A 19,320-nucleotide genomic window follows, 5' to 3' on the forward strand; every position below is an offset into this window, starting at 1 on the left:
TCAAAATGATAAGCATTTTTATGTGTGAGATGACAAATATGTTAATCAGTTTGACTTAATCATTCCACATTTATACACATATTAAAACATTACATTGTGCCCCATAAATGTAACACTTATGATTTGCCAATTAAAAATGCTCTTAATAATAACAAAGTTTGAATGCTACTTAACACGATTACTCATAAGGAGACTTTGTGTTTTCAAGCCATAAAAAGTGTTAAAATGACAGGTAGTAAACATTTAACTGGTCAGTTTTAAAAACAGCCTCACTGTTCTTGGTAGCGGGATTGTCCTGGAAAACCTACTGTGTAGGAGGTTGACTTCTCCACCTACCTGTGAGCTCGGGCCCCTTCCATGGACTTTACTGCCAGCCGGGATCTGATCTGAGGCTGCTCCATTGCAGTCTCATCTGTGGAAGACATGGAGGAGCCTCCAGTTACTTGGGAGCAATGACTGGAGTTTGTTAGGGCTGGAGGGGCTGTGAAGGATGTTCAAAGCTTTTTTTTTTTTTTTTTTCTGAGATGAAGTCTTGCTCTGTCACTCAGGCTGGAGTGCAGTGGCACAATCTCGGCTCACTGCAACATCCACCTCCTGGGTTAAAGCAATTCTCCTGCCTCAGGCTCCCGAGTAGCTGGGACTATAGTCATACACTACTATATATATCCAGCTAGGATGCTCGAGGCATTCTATATAGTCTTTAATATAGTGCACCACAGGCCAGTTAAGTTACCATGATCCTTCACTGCATGAACTTTCACTTTTGGACAAAAATAAATAAGAGGATTCTGTCCAAGATTCTTGTGGTAAATACATTAAACATAAGTGTACAGCACCAGAAAATTTGTAAATGTTTTATTTGCATTTATGTTTTTCAGGATGTCTAACAAAACATTCCTACTATGCTGTGTATCTCCCTTTCAGCTCCATGTTGTTCACTGGAATTCAGACAAATACCCCAGCTTTGTTGAGGCAGCTCATGAACCAGATGGACTGGCTGTCTTGGGAGTGTTTTTACAGGTGAAAATCTACTGATTTCATTTTAAATGATCAGCCTTGTTGAAGAAAGAGCTTCAGTCACGAAGTAGACATTTAACCGTCTTGTTTAATAGTAAACTCAATTTAGGTGTAGCATTTTCCTTTTGCAATGAATACTTAAAAATTATATATTCATTTAGGAGCATTATCTTATAAGTCTTCTTATTGTCCGTTGATCATTTTTATGTGAATAACAATAGCAGCATCAACATCAAGAATAGCAGCAGAAATAACAACTGAGATACTGGAAGAAAACATTTATTCTGGGCTCTTCCTAATTGTATACTATTTAGGACAGAATAAAGTTCAAGCTCCTGATTCTTCAAACACTGGTCTCACCACAATGACATATTGTCCCAATGTGCTTGCTGGTTTTTTTAAAAAAATGTATTGTATTTCCTTTAATCTAATATTCACATGTGGTTAGACAATTATTGTCATCATACCTGGGAACAGGTTGGGCTTCTCACCTCCCTCTGCCTCCACATTCTTGTAGGCGTGCCTCTTTGTCACACCCCATACTCTCCATGTGTTGTAACTCATGAACAGTGAATACCATGGATGGCAACAGTTCCTTGCCTTTGGACACCAAGTAGGGGTGGTTGCGGCAGGATCCAGGTGCTTTAAAACCTTCAGGTAGATTCAGAACACCTGCAATAATGAAAAGATGATCCTTTATGAATCTATAATTTATGATGAGTTTGCTTATGATGATATATTCTCTTGATTTGGGACCTCAAATCATTTTAGGCTGCAAATGTGAGATGTTCGCATCTAGGATTTTGATGCCACCATTGTCCGTTTGAATTGAGGGGCTGACTGTCACATCTAGCTAGGTAGTGCAGGTTATTTGTTAGACTGTCTTATGCAAAGTTTCTCTCAAGTTAACCTACATCTTAAACACCGATAAAACTTAACAAATATTAAGCTGTTACTATTAGTTTTGGGACTAAGCTGCAAGTTCAGTACAGGAACCCTGTAATATTATCTTGTTTAGATCCTTCTGGCATGATAAGACCGGCAGGTAAAAGAGAAGCTTTGTTATAGAACAATCACTGTATGTTCTGTGCTGGCTGAGGTTTTTTAAAAAATAATTTTAAAATAGTGGCTGAAATTGAGTGATTCAGATTTGATCTGCTACAGTAACCATTTCTTTTGAAATTTCATGTTTTTAGATTGGTGAACCTAATTCCCAACTGCAAAAGATTACTGACATTTTGGATTCCATTAAAGAAAAGGTAAAATTAATTACTATTTGTTAATAATTAACGTATTTTTTGTTCTCTCCCACATTTTCTTATCTTCCTTTAAAGACTTAGACATATGCTGCCTGCTTTGAAGTTTGCAACATACTTGATGAAAAAAAAGCAGAAGTAACCTATTATCACTTATCTTTTGAATGTAAAGGTCTTAAATTACCTAAAATCAAAATGAATACATATACTTATGCATAATTCGTCTCTGGTATTATATTACAGAGTAAGCCTTTAATTGTAACACATTTAAGGGACCACTTATATTAAAACAAACCTTATGCTTCTTAAATAAATCTATATGATATGTTACTTTATCTAAAATTTTTAAGATGAAGATAGATGCTTTTTAAAAGATACTAAAAGAAGATATTAGATAACTCTGGATGCAGATATTCTCTATTTACGGAATTATAATGGATGTGCATGGATGTATGTTTTTTGAGGTCTGTGTAAAGCTATCCCATTGTAATTTGTGGGAATTCTTTTTGTTCCCCCAGGGTAAACAAACTCGATTCACAAATTTTGACCCATTATCTCTGCTTCCACCATCCTGGGACTACTGGACATATCCTGGTTCTCTTACAGTTCCACCTCTTCTTGAGAGTGTCATATGGATTGTTTTAAAGCAACCAATAAACGTCAGCTCTCAACAGGTACATAATCTCTTCCAGGTTGATACTGATTCCCTCAGAGGAAAGTGGGCTTTTTTTTTTTTTTTTTTTTAACCCTGCCCTTAATTTCTGCTGTGTTTTGAAGTCTGTGTTTTCTCTTTATTCATCAGATGGGTGATTGGGCTAGATGAGATCTGTGTGCCTTTCATATTTGACCTTCTGTGATTAGACGATTTATTTGCCACTTCTTAGAAATGTGCATAGCGACACTGATGAAAGTGAAGCATCATTTTGAGCACTATAATCATTTGCTTTTGTTTTGTTGCTGTTTGATATGGGGATATAAACAGGCTGAGATACAAACAAAAAAATCAGAGACAGGCTACTTATAGAAGGTGACATTTTTCTTTCTGACCTGAGTCTCCACACCTGCTTCTACAAATTTCCAAGTGAAACTTGAGGACAGTGATTTGTGCAGTGCCTTAAGAAATGTGTGCCTGCTAAGTGTAAGAAATTGTTGTTTTGTACACTTAAAAACTAGTTAAGTGGGTAGGCTGGGCACAGTGGATCCTGCCTGTAATCTCAGCACTTTGGGAGGCTGAGACGGGTGGATCCCTTGAGCCCTGGAGTTTGAGACCAGCCTGGGCAACATGGTAAAACCCTGTCTCTACAAAAAATACAAAAATTAGCCAGGTGTGGTGGTGCGTGCCTGTAGTCCCAGCTACTCGAGGGGTTGAGGTGGGAGGATTGCTTGAACCCAAGAGGCAGATGCTGCAGTGAATCAGGATCATGCCGCTGCATTCCAGAGCAAGACTTTTGTCTCAAAAAAATTTCTTTTGTTAAGAGGGTAGATCTCATTTAAGTGTTCTTACTATACTGTAAGAAGAGAAAAGAGAGAGAAAGGGGAGGGGAGTGAGAGGGAGAGGAGAAATTGTTGATCTTTTGGCATTTGTTGACAAAAACTTTTGTTGGGCTGTCTGAGGGGCTTAATGCTTAAAGCATTTGTAGAGAGGCTGTGGGGAGGCTCTTTTTGTGTAGACATCTAGTCACTCATTCTTCTGTTAAATGCTTATGGAGCTTCCCCTGTAGGCCAAGAGTCTGCCAGACTCAGGATATCCAGTTTGTCAACCAGGCTGGTGTGGAGTGGATGCAACCATACCTCACCCCAACCTTGAACTCCTGGGCTCAAGCCATTCATCTTCCTGCCTCAGCCTCCCATGTAGCTGGAACTACAGTGGCACGCCACCATGACTGGCTTATTATTTTGAAAAAGTTTGTGTAGACAGGATCTTGCGTTATTTCCCTGGCTGGTCTTGAAGTGATCCACTTCTGGCCTCAAATGATCCTTCTGCTTCGGCCTCCCGAAGTGCTAGGATTACAGGCATGAGCCACTGCGCCCAGTCAGGATATCCAGTCTTTAATGTTCAAAAACTGTGCTTGGAGCGCTGAACCAGGGGGCTGGCCAATCTGATGGGTGGATGCTGTGTGTTCTTGGATGCTGTGCTTCTTCGTTCATTTTGTTTTTGTTGTTCTTTTTGAATTAGGTGCAATATCTTACCATGAACATAGTCTAGTAATTTTTTTTTTTTTTTTGAAACAGAGTCTCGCTCTGTTGCCCAGGCTGGAGTGCAGTGGTGCGATCTCGGCTCACTGCAAGCTCCGCCTCCTGGGTTCACGACATTCTCCTGCCTCAGCCTCCCGAGTAGCTGGGACTACAGGCGCCCACCACCGCGCCTGGCTAATTTTTTGTATTTTAAGTAGAGACGGGGTTTCATCATGTTAGCCAGGATGGTCTCGATCTCCTGACCTCATGATCTGCCCACCTCAGCCTCCCAAAGTGCTGGGATTACAGGCGTGATAGTCTAGTAATTTTTGCAGCTAATAAAGTACACATGTACTGGGCTTGCCCACCTGCCTACCTCTTTATTTTTCCTCCTAATGATACCAGAGCTGGCCCACCTTTACCGAGATTATTTCAGGCAGCATTTCCCCTTGGAGCATTGAACACATCCTTTTTTCTGTTGGGTGTTTCTCCTTGTTGACCTTGTTTTTAGGATTAAAGGCAAATAATAACCTAGTGTGTATACTTTTTAAAACATTTTACAAAGGTCTGTGTAGAAATCCAGAGCTTGACTGATATGAAAACTCCTGTGAATTTTTCTATCATTGTATCATGAGAAAAATGACCTGTTACTGATTCAGAGTCCTTAATAAGGGAATTCATTTTTCTCCCTGTCACATGCTAAATGGTTTACTTTTATATTTCTTTATTAAATTTGAACTGAATGATATTAAGAATGAATAAACTATAACATCAAGGTGATTAATAAGGGAATCATGTTTTCCATCATATTTCAAGGACACTGTTATTTCTTAAAGCCACTTGGAAAATAACTTTTTGTTTAATTTTTTGCTTTCAATCCACCAGTGATCTGGAGGAGAATATATCAAAATATATAGTTTAGTTCCTTAAAAATAATAAAGTTAACCTTATTAAAAATATCTACCTGCAAGTTTAGAAATTATGACTGCCTAGCTGTGGATTCACTACTTTGTCTTATTTGAGGCTCAATGGATTACTATTATTAATGTGGTTTTTATGCAGAACAGTATATAAAATAATAGCTGTGTTTTAGAGCTCTGAAGTGATTGTTAATTCACTTTGGAGCATTCACTTAAATCTCCTCTAGTAGGAACACTTTCACATATTTTAGTTTTTAACCAAATTGAGAAAGTTATTTGAGTAACAATTCAATTTATTAAAATCTGATATTGTGGTGGTTTTAAAAGTTAAAGAATAAAGCAAAAGAAAAAAAATTCAGTCCCAGTCTAACCATGAAAAAATATCAGGCAAAATCCAGTCAGGGGACATTCTATAAAATAGTCAGTATTCTCAAGGTCATTAAAACTGCCAAGGTCATCAAAAACAAGGTAAGTCTGAGACACTGTCACAATCAAGAAATGCCCAAGGAGATATGAATACTAAGTATAGTGTTGTCTGGATTTTTTCCTAGGGTTTTCTCCACAGTTTCCTGTCAAGTCACAGTTTGACCTAAGGGGCAAATCAGATGTTTTTCATTTTCTTTTTCTTGATTTAAGTCCATTTTTCTCTCTCAGAGTCACTCATTGAGGACTAAATTCTTAACTGCCATGCCAGTGAGCAGATAAATGTACTATTTTCTGATCCTTTTGAAGACAAATCTGTCATTTTCTCTGGAGGGCCAACTTCTCTTGCCAAGTCTCTTTGGGTTATCTTAAATCATCAACATTGGGTTACTTAGCTGAAATTCAATATGCAAAATACTTAGCTTTGTTTCTACTCTCCTTTTAAAGAAAAATAATCCTTTTTTATTATGATATTATTTGCATGCAGTGAAACTCATGAATTTTAAGTGTGTGGTTGCTGATTTTGGTAACTGTATATAGACATGCTATAACTACTGCAATCAAGATGTAGTTCTCAACCACCACTGTGGCTCACACCTCTAATCCTAGCATTTTGGGAGGCCAAGGCGGGTGAATCTCCTAAGGTCTGGAGTTCGAGACCAGCCTGGTCAACATGGTAAAACCCTGTCTCTACTAAAAATACAAAAATTAGCCACATGTGGTGGTGTACGCCTATAATCCCAGCTACTCAGGAGGCTGAGGCAGGAGAATCACTTGAACCCGGGAGGCAGGGTTGCAGTGAGCCCAGATTGCACTGCTGCACTCCAGCCTGGGTGACAGAGCAAGACTCCATCTCAAAATAAATAAATAAAAGATAGAGATGTCAGCCAAAAATTTTCTGGTGCTCTCTTGCAGTCCTTCACCTTCTTCACTATAGTCCTAGGCAACAACTGATGTGCTGTCGCTAGAATTTTACTTTTTCTAGAATTTTACTTAAATGAGTCATACAGTAGATTTTTGTGTTTGAATTCTTTTACTGGTATAATCTTTTTAAGATTCATCCATTTTATTTTATTTTATTTTTTTCCCAGAGACAGAGTCTGGCCCTGTTGCCCAGGCTGGAGTGGAGTGGCGTGATACTGGCTCACTGCAACCTCCACCTCCCAGGTTCAAGTGATTCTGCTGTCTCAGCCTCCTGAGTAGCTGGAACTACAGGCACCCACCTCCACGCTCAGCCAATTTTTGTATTTTTAGTAGAGATGGGGTTTCACAATGTTGGCCGGGCTGGTCTTGAACTCCTGGCCTCAAGGGATCTACCCATCTTGGCCTCCCAAAGTGTTGGGATTATACGTGTGACCCATGGTACCTGACCCATTTCATTAATTTTTATTGCTGTGTAATATTCCATGGTATGGATACATTATATTTTAAAAATATATTTCACAGTTGATGGACATTTGGTTTGCTTTTAATTTTTGGCCGTTATGAATAATGGCAATCCATATATGGATATTAGGAGTAATTTGCACACTTTTGTGTGCACACATTTTTAAGTGTCTTGTGTCAATACCTAGGACTGGAATTACTAGGTCATGTTTGTTTAATTTTGTAAAGTACTATTATATTGTTTTCTTTTCTTTTTTTTTTTTTTTTTTTTTCTGAAGGAGTCTCACTTTGTTGCCCAGGCTGGAGTACAGTGGTGTGATCTTGGTTCACTGCAACCACCACCTCCCGGGTTCAAGCAATTCTCCTGCCTCAGCCTCCTTAGTAGCTGTGATTACAGGCACTCACCACCACACCCAGCTAATTTTTGTATTTTTAGTAGAGACAGGGTTTCAACATGTTAGCCAGGCTGGTCTCGAACTCCTGACCTCAAGTGATTTGCCCGCCTCAGCCTCCCAAAGTGCTGGGATTACAGGCATGAGCCACTGTGCCCGGCTGAGTAAAGTACTACTATATTATTTTCTAAAGTGGCTGTGTCATATTAAATTCCCACCAGCACTGTATGAGATTTCTGGTTGCTTCATACCCCTGCAAGCATTTGGCATTGTTAATTTTTCCAACTTTAGGTATTCTAGTGGGTATGTGTGATTTTAATTTGCATTTATCTAATGACCACTGATTTTGAAAATTTTTTATATGCTTAATGGCTATGTATGTATTTCCTTTTGTTAAGTATCTGTTCAAATCATCTGTCCATTTTTACATTGAGTTGTTTGCAAGAGTCCTTTATATAGTCTGGATAACAGCTCTTTCTCAGGCTGGGCGCATGGCTCACCCCTGTAATCCCAGTGAAAGATTCTCCCGAGGGCCTGAAAGTTTAAAGGAATGAATAACTCCTACCTCCTCAGGCCCGGTCCCAAGGTGCAAGGGCATTTGCACCAGCAGCCTGCGTCAGCAAGATAGCAGAAGCAGGAATAGAGCTGGCCGGAAGATACATACCCCCTGAAGACCGAGACGGAGGCCATCTGGGTACTACCTAGCAGTTACGTCAGACTGGGACACTTCCTGTTTACAGAGGACTATAAAACCCCTGCCCCGTCCTCACTTGGGGCTGAAGCCATAGGCCTCAACCCGTCTGCACCCGGGGATGTAAGGCTCTTTTATCGGTTCGAACCCTGGGAGTGGGCCAACAGACAACACGAGGCGGTGTGGAGCAACACGTTGTTTTAATGAGCGCCTGGGTGCAGACGGGCTGAGGCCTAAAATGGTGTCAGTCCCAAGTGAGGACAGAGCAGGCGGGGGTTTTATAGTCTCCTGTAAACAGGAAGTGTCTCAGTCTGATGTAACTGCTATGTGGTACCCGGACGGCCTCTCTCTCTGTCTTCAGGGGATATGTGTCTTCCAGCCAGCTCTCTTCCTGCTTCTGCTATCTTGCTGACGCATGCTGCTGGCGTCAGTGGCCTTGTGCCTTGGGACTCAGCCTGAGGAGGGAGGAGTTATTCACCCCCTGCCCAGCTTTCAGGTTCCCGGGAGAATCTCATTCCTGTCTGTTTGGTTATAGAAAAGGGAAAAGGGATGACTTTCTCAATAACTACTTCAGGAGTGACATAGGGGTGGCGTGGGCACCTTGGAAAAAGAAAAACTTAATTCGGGGGTATTCTTGAGAGACGAGTTGGTATCCATCGTGTCATTATAGCAGGAGCATCGTCTGGATTGTCCTGGAGGTTAACTGTAGTTTCAACAAGAGTTTTAATGGCTTTTATTATTAGTGGGATAACACAGGGGAGAAACAGGAGGCTCCCAGTGATGAAGATTACTGTCCCTATCAGTGTTTTAAGTCCTCCTAAATTAGAGAACCACCCTCCTAGAAGGTTTGTTGGGTCCCATCCCTTCCAGGTTTGGACTGATACATGGGCTTCTTTTCTGATGTTTGAAGCGATTTCTAGAACCACTTTTCCATGATTGTCTATGTTAAGACAGCAATCATAGATATTAAACTTACCATACATCCCACCCTCTTCTGCTAATAAGTAGTTTAGTGCTAGCCTGTTTTGATAAACTGCCATGCACATTTGGTTTTATTGTGAGAGCATTTCTAGGGCTGAGGTGGTTTGGTTAGTGATTATCTCTAGAACAGCTTGTAGTCTAATTGTTCCATTTAGCATATATATGGGAGTGCAATAACCCCATGAACCATCCTCAGCCCAAGTGGCAGGGCCACAATATTTGATGATCCGTTGTGGAGGCCACTTGTCCTCTTGTCATCTTTGGCTCCCTCCTACCTCCAAGGATCATTTTTCTCTGGTTAGGTTATCATACACAGGGACTCCGAGGGTGTTGCCCGCCTGCTTTGGAGGTAAAAAAGCATCCAGGTTTAATTGTGCCTAGGAAGCAAGTACCTTGCCAGTGATAAGGTAGCCATGAGTATGCCTGGGTTCCACATAACCAAAAGAATCCATCAGGGGCAATCTATTGTAGGCTGGTGTTAATAGGATTGTCCCATAGTGCACTTAGGCTGGGGTATGCGGCATAGGGTTAATGGTGTTGGTTCAGTACCAGGCCTTTTTTGGCAAGACATAATTGAGGTAGCTTAAGTTAGAAGGAGACCAAGCTCCGTGGGGTAATTTCGGCTACCACTCTGCTGTGGAGGCATTGACTGTTAGGGTTTGGTGACAGGGGCTTTCACCTATGGCGTGATGGGTTTTATTTCACCTGCGGGATATGCACACCGTCCCTGTTACTGGAAGTGTCCAGGACTGTGGGCATTCCTGAGGAGTGAAAGTGAGGCTGGAGTTTTGGGATGCTAGTAAGTAAGGGGGAATAGAGTCTATTCCATACCGTGGCCACTGTTCACTCATATGGGCTCCCCCGCATACCCAGCGATTGCACACATTCATGGTAAGCGCGATGCATTCTCCTATATCTACAAACAGGTTCTTTCCTGGCTTAGGATGGGATATGTCTGCTTGTAGTTTTATATAAAGGGATGGAAATGCCACGGGTGATTTTGGAGGGGGGCTGTTGGCTTTTGTTTGGCTGTAATCTGTTCTCTCTTTATATCATCTAGCACTTGAGTGTTTGCTCCCCATTGTCCAATTTTGGTGAAGCAAAGCCACTGCTTACCTTTTGGACATGTAGTCCCATTACGACTGCCAGATACTCCTAGATTTTTTACTTTATAATAACTTTTCCCTGATTCAACATATTCCTCGATTAAGATTCCATAACAGGATTTTTCTGTATGAGTATGGTAAGTAAAGGATTGTTGTATTTTTCCTCCGTAGTGGAAAGACTGATAACACTCATGGCAGCTCGGAGGGGCTGCCATGGACAGTAGGGCGGGTACTGATACTAGATGCAAGGCTTGTGTATCGGTTTGAACCCTGAGAGCGCGCCAACAGACAGACAACACGAGGCGATGTGGAGCAACACGATGTTGTAATGAGCGCCTGGGTGCAGACGGGGGGAGGCCTAAAATGGTGTCATCCCCACGTGAGGATGGGGCAGGGACTCTATCGTCCTCTGTAAACAGGAAGCGTCCTAGTCTGATGTGACCGCTGCATAGTACCCGTACGGCCTCCCTCTGGGTCTTCAGGGGGTGTGTGTCTTCCGGCCAGCTCTCTTCCTGCTTCTGCTATCTTGCTGACACACACTGCTGGAGCAAGTGGCCTTGCACCTTGGGACTGGGCCTGAGGAGGGAGGAGTTATTCATTCCCTTAAGCTTTCAGGCCCTCGGGAGAATCTTTCTCCCAGCACTTTGAAAGGCTGAGGCGGGAGGATCACTTGAGACCAGGAGTTCAAGACCAGCCTGGCCAACATGGCAAAACCCTGTCTCCACTTAAAAAAAAAAAAAAAATTGGCGTGGTAGCGCCTGCCTGTAACCCCAACTACTCCAGAGGCTGAGGCATGATAATTGCTTGAACCCAGGTGTTGGAGGTTGCAGTGAGTCAAGATTATGCCACTGCAATCCAGCCTGGGTGACAGAGTGAGACTCTATCTTAAAAAAAAAAGAAAGAAAGGAAAAAAATGAATCCTTGGACCTTATTAGAAATTCCAATTCACAAGTTTGGGGTAGGGTCCAGGGTTCTGAATTTTTAAGAATTAACTGAAAGTATTTTCATTCAGATGCTTTGGGACCACCCCTCCCAAAACTGGCTTAGAGTGAGACATGCATGTGGATGTAATAGATCCATCTAGGAAGGTTAGTTAGAACTGGGTGGTCAAGGGGCTTGGAAGCCATGCTGACATGTTTGTTTTGGGTACCTATAAAAATGTTAGAAATGTGACGTATTATAGGGATGTATTTGGAAATGTTTACACTAAAATGATATGATGTTTGGAATTTGCTTAAAAATAGCCTAGTTTGGGTAGGATGGCAAATGCAAAGAGAGCTTTGGTGGGAGAATGGATGGAAAAATTGGCTGTGTGTTGATGATTGTTGAAGCTAGGTCATGGATTCCTGGTGATTTATGATGTTGCTTTTTCTACCTTTGTGTCCTTTTGAATATTTACATAATAAAATGTAAATTAAAAGGATAGGGGAAAATGGGGAAACACAAAACAAGTTTCTCTCTGGTTTGTGCATGGCTTGTCAAGATGGCTTATTTATTGAAACTTCTCAGCTACCCCTCAAGTTTCTCATCTGTAAAATGGAATAATTATATATTATTGATAGGGATATTTTGGAGATTAACTGAGGTAATGTAAAGCACTTAACACAGTGCCTAGTCCATCATTTTCCATAACATAACTTATTTTTATTATTGCTCAATTTTGGCAGGCAGTCGAGTGCTATCAAAGAGGTTTGAGCATAAGAGTGACATAAAGCTGTTTACAGAACCATAGAAGAAGAGTATTTCAGCTTATTGGAGTTGCTACACAATGAAATTAGAATTTCAGTATTAGAGTCAAGGAAACCAGCAAAACAGGTCATACCTGCTTCAGCCTCAAGGCTGAACTGGGAACATTTCTACTGGGAACCTGTAGGTACTGAGTCAGCCTTAGTGACAGGGGGCAGCTTTGCTGCCTGCCTGGAAAAAGCCTGGAACCACATAAAGGGATAAGACCGGTGGGAACCAGCCGGGGATGTGCATTTTAAGGCCAGGGCAGTAGTGGAGGACACCTAGAGCCAAGAGAAGCAAATCTGAATGGGGACTGGCAAATACAGGGTTGACCTAGCTGGGCCAAGTGATGGTGGGATCCAGTTATAAGAGGAAGGGGTTTGACGAGACATCAGAACAGCTCTAGGAACTCTTACCAAAATACACAGGCTGGTCAGAGAAGGAGCTGAAGTCGGATCCAATTCTAGACTGGTGAGCTGAAAGTGCTGCTGGGGCAGGGAGCCATGATCAACTTCCAGAGAGATTGAACAGGGGCAGGAACTGGGGTTGTGGGAGAAAAATAAAGCCAACGTCTTCGGAGCAATCAGGGGTATCACTGTGGAGGCAGGTTGCTTGATGAAGCCTGTGGACCCATGCTTTAATTCAGGACTCAGAATTCCTGCACAGCCACCTGGAATGACCACTCCAGACAGACCTGGATCGTCATGATCTGCAGAAGACTAGGTGTCTTTCCTGTGGTCTCAGAGGTTAGCCTCTGCTGTTAGCCTCTGCTACTTGACCAGAGATTCTCTTAAGCCTCATGTGGTTTTAGCTATAATGATCTGGTTTATTGAAACATGAGTAATAGTATGTTGTAAACGTTTGTCTCCTTCCCGTATCTGTACTTAAAAACAAACAAACAAAAACTCAAAATGGCTGGGTGCGGTAGCTCCTGCCTATAATCCCAGCACTTTGGGAGGCTGAGGAGGGCAGATCATGAGGTCAAGAGATCGAGACCATCCTGGCCAACATGGTGAAACCCCATCTCCACTAAAACTACAAAAATTAGCTGGGCGTGGTGGCACGTGCCTGTAGTCCCGGCTACATGGGAGGCTGAGGCAGGAGAATTGCCTGAACCTGGGAGGCGGAGGTTGCAGTGAGCTGAGATTGTGCCATTGCACTCCAGCCTGGGCGACAGAGCAAGACTTTGTCTCAAAAAACAAGCAAACAAACAAATAAAACCCTCAAAATACCACATGTGGAAAACATGGTTGCTTGTATATATGATGGTTGATCCTGTTGCCATAGAGCATAGTTATAAACTGTTGCCTATTTCTTATAAAGGCCCTCCCTCCCCTCTGCCCCCCATCCTGGTTAGTACTGTATAAGAAACATTTTAGGCATCAGGTATTTGATGAAAACCTAAAGGATGCATCCTAGTCTGAATTTGCTTGACTCTGAGATTAAATGGTTAACGAAGTTTAGAGAATGTAGGTTCTCATTCCTAATTTGTCTTCATCAAAATAAAACAAACACCAAAGATTTACTTTTATTAATTGACAATATAATTTTGGTGTATATTTTTGAGAAGATAAAATTAGTTTTAATTTTTTCAACTTCACTTTAGGCCTGTACTAAATTTTAATAAATAATATTAAACCACCAAGGGATTGTTAAAAATTTATAAAACATATTTATAATAGAAAAATTTTCAGCAATAAAAAATAGTGATGTAGGTTGATATTTATTGTTATGCAAAGATGGCTAGTATATATACCAAGTGAAAAAATCAGGTTTCAAAACAGCATATATAGTTGAGTTCATTTTTGTCATAAAATGTGTGTGTGTGTGTTTATAGATTGAAAAACATTGAAAAACGTTCTCTGATTTCTAGATATTTACTCTTTAAACCACACTCTAGATGTTTCCTCTTGTTACTTTGATCATAAACTTAAAAATGCTTATACATTTAATTTTGGAACCTGTAGGTATTTGTAGAGCGATGAGAATTTAGCAAAAGAGTTTCTTTATTTTATGTGACGTGTAACAGAAAAATTTCGTTGCAATATTTTTTGTTCCTGGTTATAAATATATCTTAATTCTTTATGCAGGGTAATTCATTAATATTGGTGGGAATTTCTATGCTGAAGCTAACTCTTTTCTTCTACAGCTGGCCAAATTCCGCAGTCTCCTGTGCACAGCGGAGGGTGAAGCAGCAGCTTTTCTAGTGAGCAATCACCGCCCACCACAGCCTCTGAAAGGCCGCAAAGTGAGAGCCTCTTTCCGTTAAAAATTGTCACCAAGGAACTCCCCCAAACATGGCTGTGGAGAGACAATGAAACACAACAAAACACAACACAAAAGTCTCTGCCAACAACTCCTTTGTAGAATTCTAATTTATAGGAACCAATTTCCTATGAGCTTCAGTGTCACAAAGAACACGAGATCTCTCTCTCTCTCTTTTTAAAATTTTTTTAGTGATAGGGTCTCACTCTGTCACCCAGGCTGGAGTGCAGTGGTACCATCTTGGCTAATTGCAGCTTCCAACTCCTGGACTCAAGTGATCCTCTCACCTCAGCCTCCAGAGTACATAGGACGACAGGCATGCACCAGCATGCCTGGCTAATTTTTTTTTTTTTTTTAGAAATGGGGTCTTGCTATGTTGCCCAGGCTGGTCTCCAGCTCCTGGCCTCAAGTGAGCCTCCTGCCTTGGCCTCTCAAAGTGCTAGGATTTCAGGCCTGGGCCATCAAGCCCAGCTGGCTTAGATCTCTTTACTAACTTACTGTCTCATATTTGCACTCATGGATATTCACAGTTAGCATTGTTTGACATATATTAAAACCCATGAAATATGTCTACTTCAACCTGCATGAAGATATGGTTAACACTGCAAACTTCAGAATGTATTAAAAATTTTACCTGGCCATAGAGACTGAATTAGTCACAGCTCTCAGTGATGTTAGGTGGAAACTTACATCTCAAATGATAGGATTGTGATACTTTTTTTTGAAACAAGTGATTCTGCTTAATATTTTGTTGTTATTCCAATTCATAAAAAGTAGATTATGTTTTCCTATAAGGATAATTTTTGCAGTGATTATGTTGCTAACTCTCATTGCATGATACCTTTAATAAAATGAACAATGTAAGAGTTAAGGGCAATGGGATAAAGCTACTTAGTGTGTCTCCTCCACTGATCAAAAATATTCCTTATAGTCTTGGTGAGGAATTCCTCAGGGTATAAATGGCTATTTACACTGTAATGAATTGTACCATATATAATATTCACTCAGTAATGTTAATAATGAACTGGCTAATAGTTGACAAAATTCTATGACTGCCAGTTTATGACATTAACATGGTTTGAAACTAACATATAACATAGTACCAGTGCAGTCACAGCTGCCCTCAGGCATGATGAACACGTTGCCCGTTTTTGCCTGGTGTTTTGGCAGCAAAGCAGGATGCAGTCTTGTGTGGGTCATTATTCTGTCAATTTGTGGAAAAAATTACTTCAGTCTCCTATAAATATATAATGGGTCCATAAGCCCTTCAACCCATTTCCATGGCAAAACTCACTTTTCCTTTTATGCATGTCCCTCCATCTCTTAATTTTGTCAAGTGGAGCTTGATCTTAATTTTAACCTATTATCTTTTCTTTGGTTTGTTTTTGGTGGAGGATAAGAGTAGTGTTTCTTTTGCTCTTTCTGGTACAAACGGAGGGACACTAAGCATTAACTTAATAACCACATTTAAGACTTGACACATGCTATACTTTTGTCATCTTCTAACGTAAGTTTACCTGAGTTCCCTGGATTTTGATGATTTGTTTCTTATATCTCTCTTCCTCTGGATGTAGTTTTTTTTTTTTTTTTTTTTGACTGAGTCTTACTCTGTCACTGAGGCTGGAGTATAGTGGCATGATCTCGGCTCACTGCAACCTCCACCTCCCGGGTTCAAATGATTCGCCTGCCTCAGCCTCTTTAGTGGCTGGGATGACAGGCACCTGCCACCACACCTGGCTAATTTTTGTATTTTTAGTAGAGATGGGGTTTTGCAGTGTTGGCCAGTTTGGTCTCAAACTCCTGACCTCAAGTGATCTGCCTGCCTCAGCCTCTCAAATTGCTGGAATTACGGGCGTGAGCCACCACGCCTGGCTTGAATGTAGATTTTAATAATAAACCTTATCCTGCAATGTTGATAGAGTAACTGAATATCAGTAAATTGTGTAATAGTGATGGATACTGTTGCATAAGATGAGCTCCTGAAGAGTGAAGCTAATACTTTGGTCAATGTTCTTTTCCCCTCGGTGTCTAGTTTAAGGCTTTTAGAAGATTGATCTGTAGCAATTATTTAATGAATCAAATATTTAAAAAAAATTTTATTTGCTGTCTTTGGTAATTATCTCTCTGCTTGAAATCAAATGTACTGTAAGTTAATATAACAAGTAAAATACATTATCTTTTGAAAATAGTTTCTTTTTGAAGGAATACTAATTAATTGTAACTTGTAAAACTAAAAGTTCTAATGGTTTCTAGAAGCCATTGTTGAGTGGAAAAGTGTTTCTTTAGTTTGGAAAGACCTGTGAAGTATCCCGGTCAGAGAAAGAACCTGTTTTCTCGAAGAATGTAAGTTGCTATATCTGGAGGGGCATGTAGGACAGGGGTTCTAATTACTGTCTGTGAGAGTTACTGCTTTGTAACTTATGGTTTCTGCTGCAATGTTGTGTTGGTTCTGTATGATAAATTGCACCTTAATAGACCAAAAATATCTATACAGCACTGATTTCCTTGAATATTGTGTGTTAACTGATATATCTCCTAGAGGCAAAAGGTTTAAATGTGTGTTAAAATGGTTATATTTCTTCCTTTTTAAACAAATTAAAAAGTTGTAAATACTAGTGTAGATCTCTTTTGTTTACCGCAGCAAATATTGATTTTATGATTGTTAAGCATTTCATATTTTAATTTAAATTGGATTCAACCACAATAAAGAAAATGAGACAAGCTTTCATTTTCACAAACTTGGCTTTATTATTAACCACTCAATCCATTCAAGAATAACTTGTCCATTTAGTTTTCATGTTTCCTTCATGTGTCCTTCAATTACCTGAGACTGGGTAATTTATAAAGAAAAAAAGGTTTAATGGACTCACAGTTCCACATGGCTGGAGAGACCTCACAATCATGGCAGAAGGCAAAAGGCACATCTTACATGGTGGCAGGCAAGAGAGAGAATGAAAATCAAGCAAAAGCAGTTTCCCCTCATAAAACCATCAGATCTCCTGAGACTTATTCACTACCACGAGAACAGTATGGGGGAAACCACCTTCATGATTCAATTACCTCCCACTGGGTCCCTCCCATAACATGTGGGAATTATGGGAGCTACAATTCAAGATGAGATTTGGGTGGGGATATAGCCAAACTATATCAGATGGTGTCTGCTAGATGTCTTTGTTGTAAAGTTATTATGTCCTTTGTAAATATTTGTTGCGAAGGGATTCTTTTAAGAGTATGTAAATATTCTGTTCCTCATTAAACCTGTAATTTATTCATTTATTTCCAGCATAGATTTAGAGGTATGTGTGTTATTTAATAGGCTGTAATCTGTTGTTATCATTGTTTATTCTGATGCTCAAAATTTTTGTTTTGCCCAGCAGGAGCACCTTCAAGCTGACTTGTGTGTCCTTTTGTCATGTCCCCATGTACTTACTTTCTGGCAGCTATTCTATGTTCCTTGATCATTTTATACTTTTCTTTCCCCAGCCCTAGAACCAAGGAGCCCTGATTTCTTTTAGTAGAAAATAGTATTGAGAAAACCAAGATTTGGGTAAGCTCATTGCTGTTGGAATGTTGCTACTCTGAGGCACTCTTGATAAACAGTGGTTGAGAATGTATACGCACAGATAAACATCTACATGTCTATACTTATTTACATTAAAACATGATTTCACACTCATATATCCAATTCTAATCCAGCACTACAGTGTTCATTCTAGTTTTCTCCATTTCTATATTTGTAATTTCCTTCTCCAACAGTGAGAAACCTGGCTTCCATTATCCCCAACATAGTTTCTGATTTGGCTCATTCTTCTGTGTGTAGCAAATACCCCATTACTACTTCACCTCTCACCCTCACACTGCACAGATGCCTGTCTCACTCAGCTTGGGTTCTGGCATCCTGGGCTAGGCTGCGTTGTCCCTCCTGTCATCATGCAGTGTCCACCTTGCTTGGCTCTATCTTGTAGACATTGGACTAAATTTTCGGGAAGGGAGCAGAAAGGAAGGGGAGGAGAAGGGGAGGGGAGGGCAGAAGGGGAGGGGGTAAGAAAGGGGAGGGGTAGGGGAGAGGAGGGGAGGTTGGGGTAAGAGTAAGATTATGCTTTGAAATATTTGCTGAGCTGTTCATAGGGAAGTCCTTTTTTGTTTTTCTAACATAAAGTTAGTAGCTTTACTTATACATGTTCTATCAAAAATGGTGTGGGAATGGGATATTTTTTGAAAGGCTTTCAGTACCTTCTGAGTGGGGCTGCAGAAAATGTAGGTCAAGAAATAGTGATCTTATTTGAGAGGATGGGAAGGCATCCTGGCCCTCAGATAACTACCTCACCAAGCTCTTTCACATTTTACTGAAGAAGACTAAATCCTTTATGTTAAGGTTTCAATACCCATTGAAATGCAAACTCCACTCAGGAAAATTTTCCAAGTTACCAGTAGTGATACGCACTTGAGTGTAACTGATCTTCATATGTCAACTTTTGGTAGGACCAAAGACTCTGACAGAAGGAAAGTTAGCTTGATACAAGAGTGAATGATCTGAGTGTTTGGATAATCAAGGTGGACTTGAACCACTTCACAGTTTTGCCTGTATGCTTACTGTACCCTAACACCTTGCACCATGACTGATGTATAGTAAATACTCAATTTTGGTGAATAGAAATCACTCTTTCTTGAGTCGAATTAATTGGCGATTTTTCTGGTGTGGCTGGAAACCTGCCTTTCCCTCCCTAAAGAGAAATTATACCAAGCAAGGACCCCCGTCTCTGTCATGGGCTGACCGCAGTCTTTCTGCCTGAAGATCTTCAGCATTTTCTTGCTTCACCACTCCTGCCAGAATAAGTTACCCAGCGGAAGAACGTGGGTACATTAAACTTCCTTGTTTCAAATGAGTTTGCTTCCAATATAGCTCTTCTGGGTGAAGAGAATGGTCAGTTTATCTTAGCTGTGCTCAGAGAGTGAGAGCTGCAGAAACTGTGTGGGTTT

At 40.6% G+C, this 19,320-nt stretch overlaps 1 protein-coding gene across 1 annotated transcript in view; it reads left to right on the forward strand.

The window, feature by feature from the left end:
• The window catches only part of CA13 (carbonic anhydrase 13), a 37,069-nt gene extending 19,991 nt beyond the window's left edge, over window positions 1-17,078 (forward strand). The window contains exons 4-7 of the mRNA XM_008001000.3: window positions 925-1,020; window positions 2,214-2,276; window positions 2,792-2,947; window positions 14,225-17,078. Of these exons, the coding sequence (XP_007999191.1) occupies window positions 925-1,020; window positions 2,214-2,276; window positions 2,792-2,947; window positions 14,225-14,344 (435 nt within the window). The 3' untranslated portion in view covers window positions 14,345-17,078. The remainder of the gene's footprint in view (window positions 1-924; window positions 1,021-2,213; window positions 2,277-2,791; window positions 2,948-14,224) is intronic.
• Window positions 17,079-19,320: the final 2,242 nt, after the last annotated feature.

Source organism: Chlorocebus sabaeus, chromosome 8 (genome assembly GCF_047675955.1).
Source record: "Chlorocebus sabaeus isolate Y175 chromosome 8, mChlSab1.0.hap1, whole genome shotgun sequence".
Classification (NCBI taxonomy): domain Eukaryota; kingdom Metazoa; phylum Chordata; class Mammalia; order Primates; family Cercopithecidae; genus Chlorocebus; species Chlorocebus sabaeus.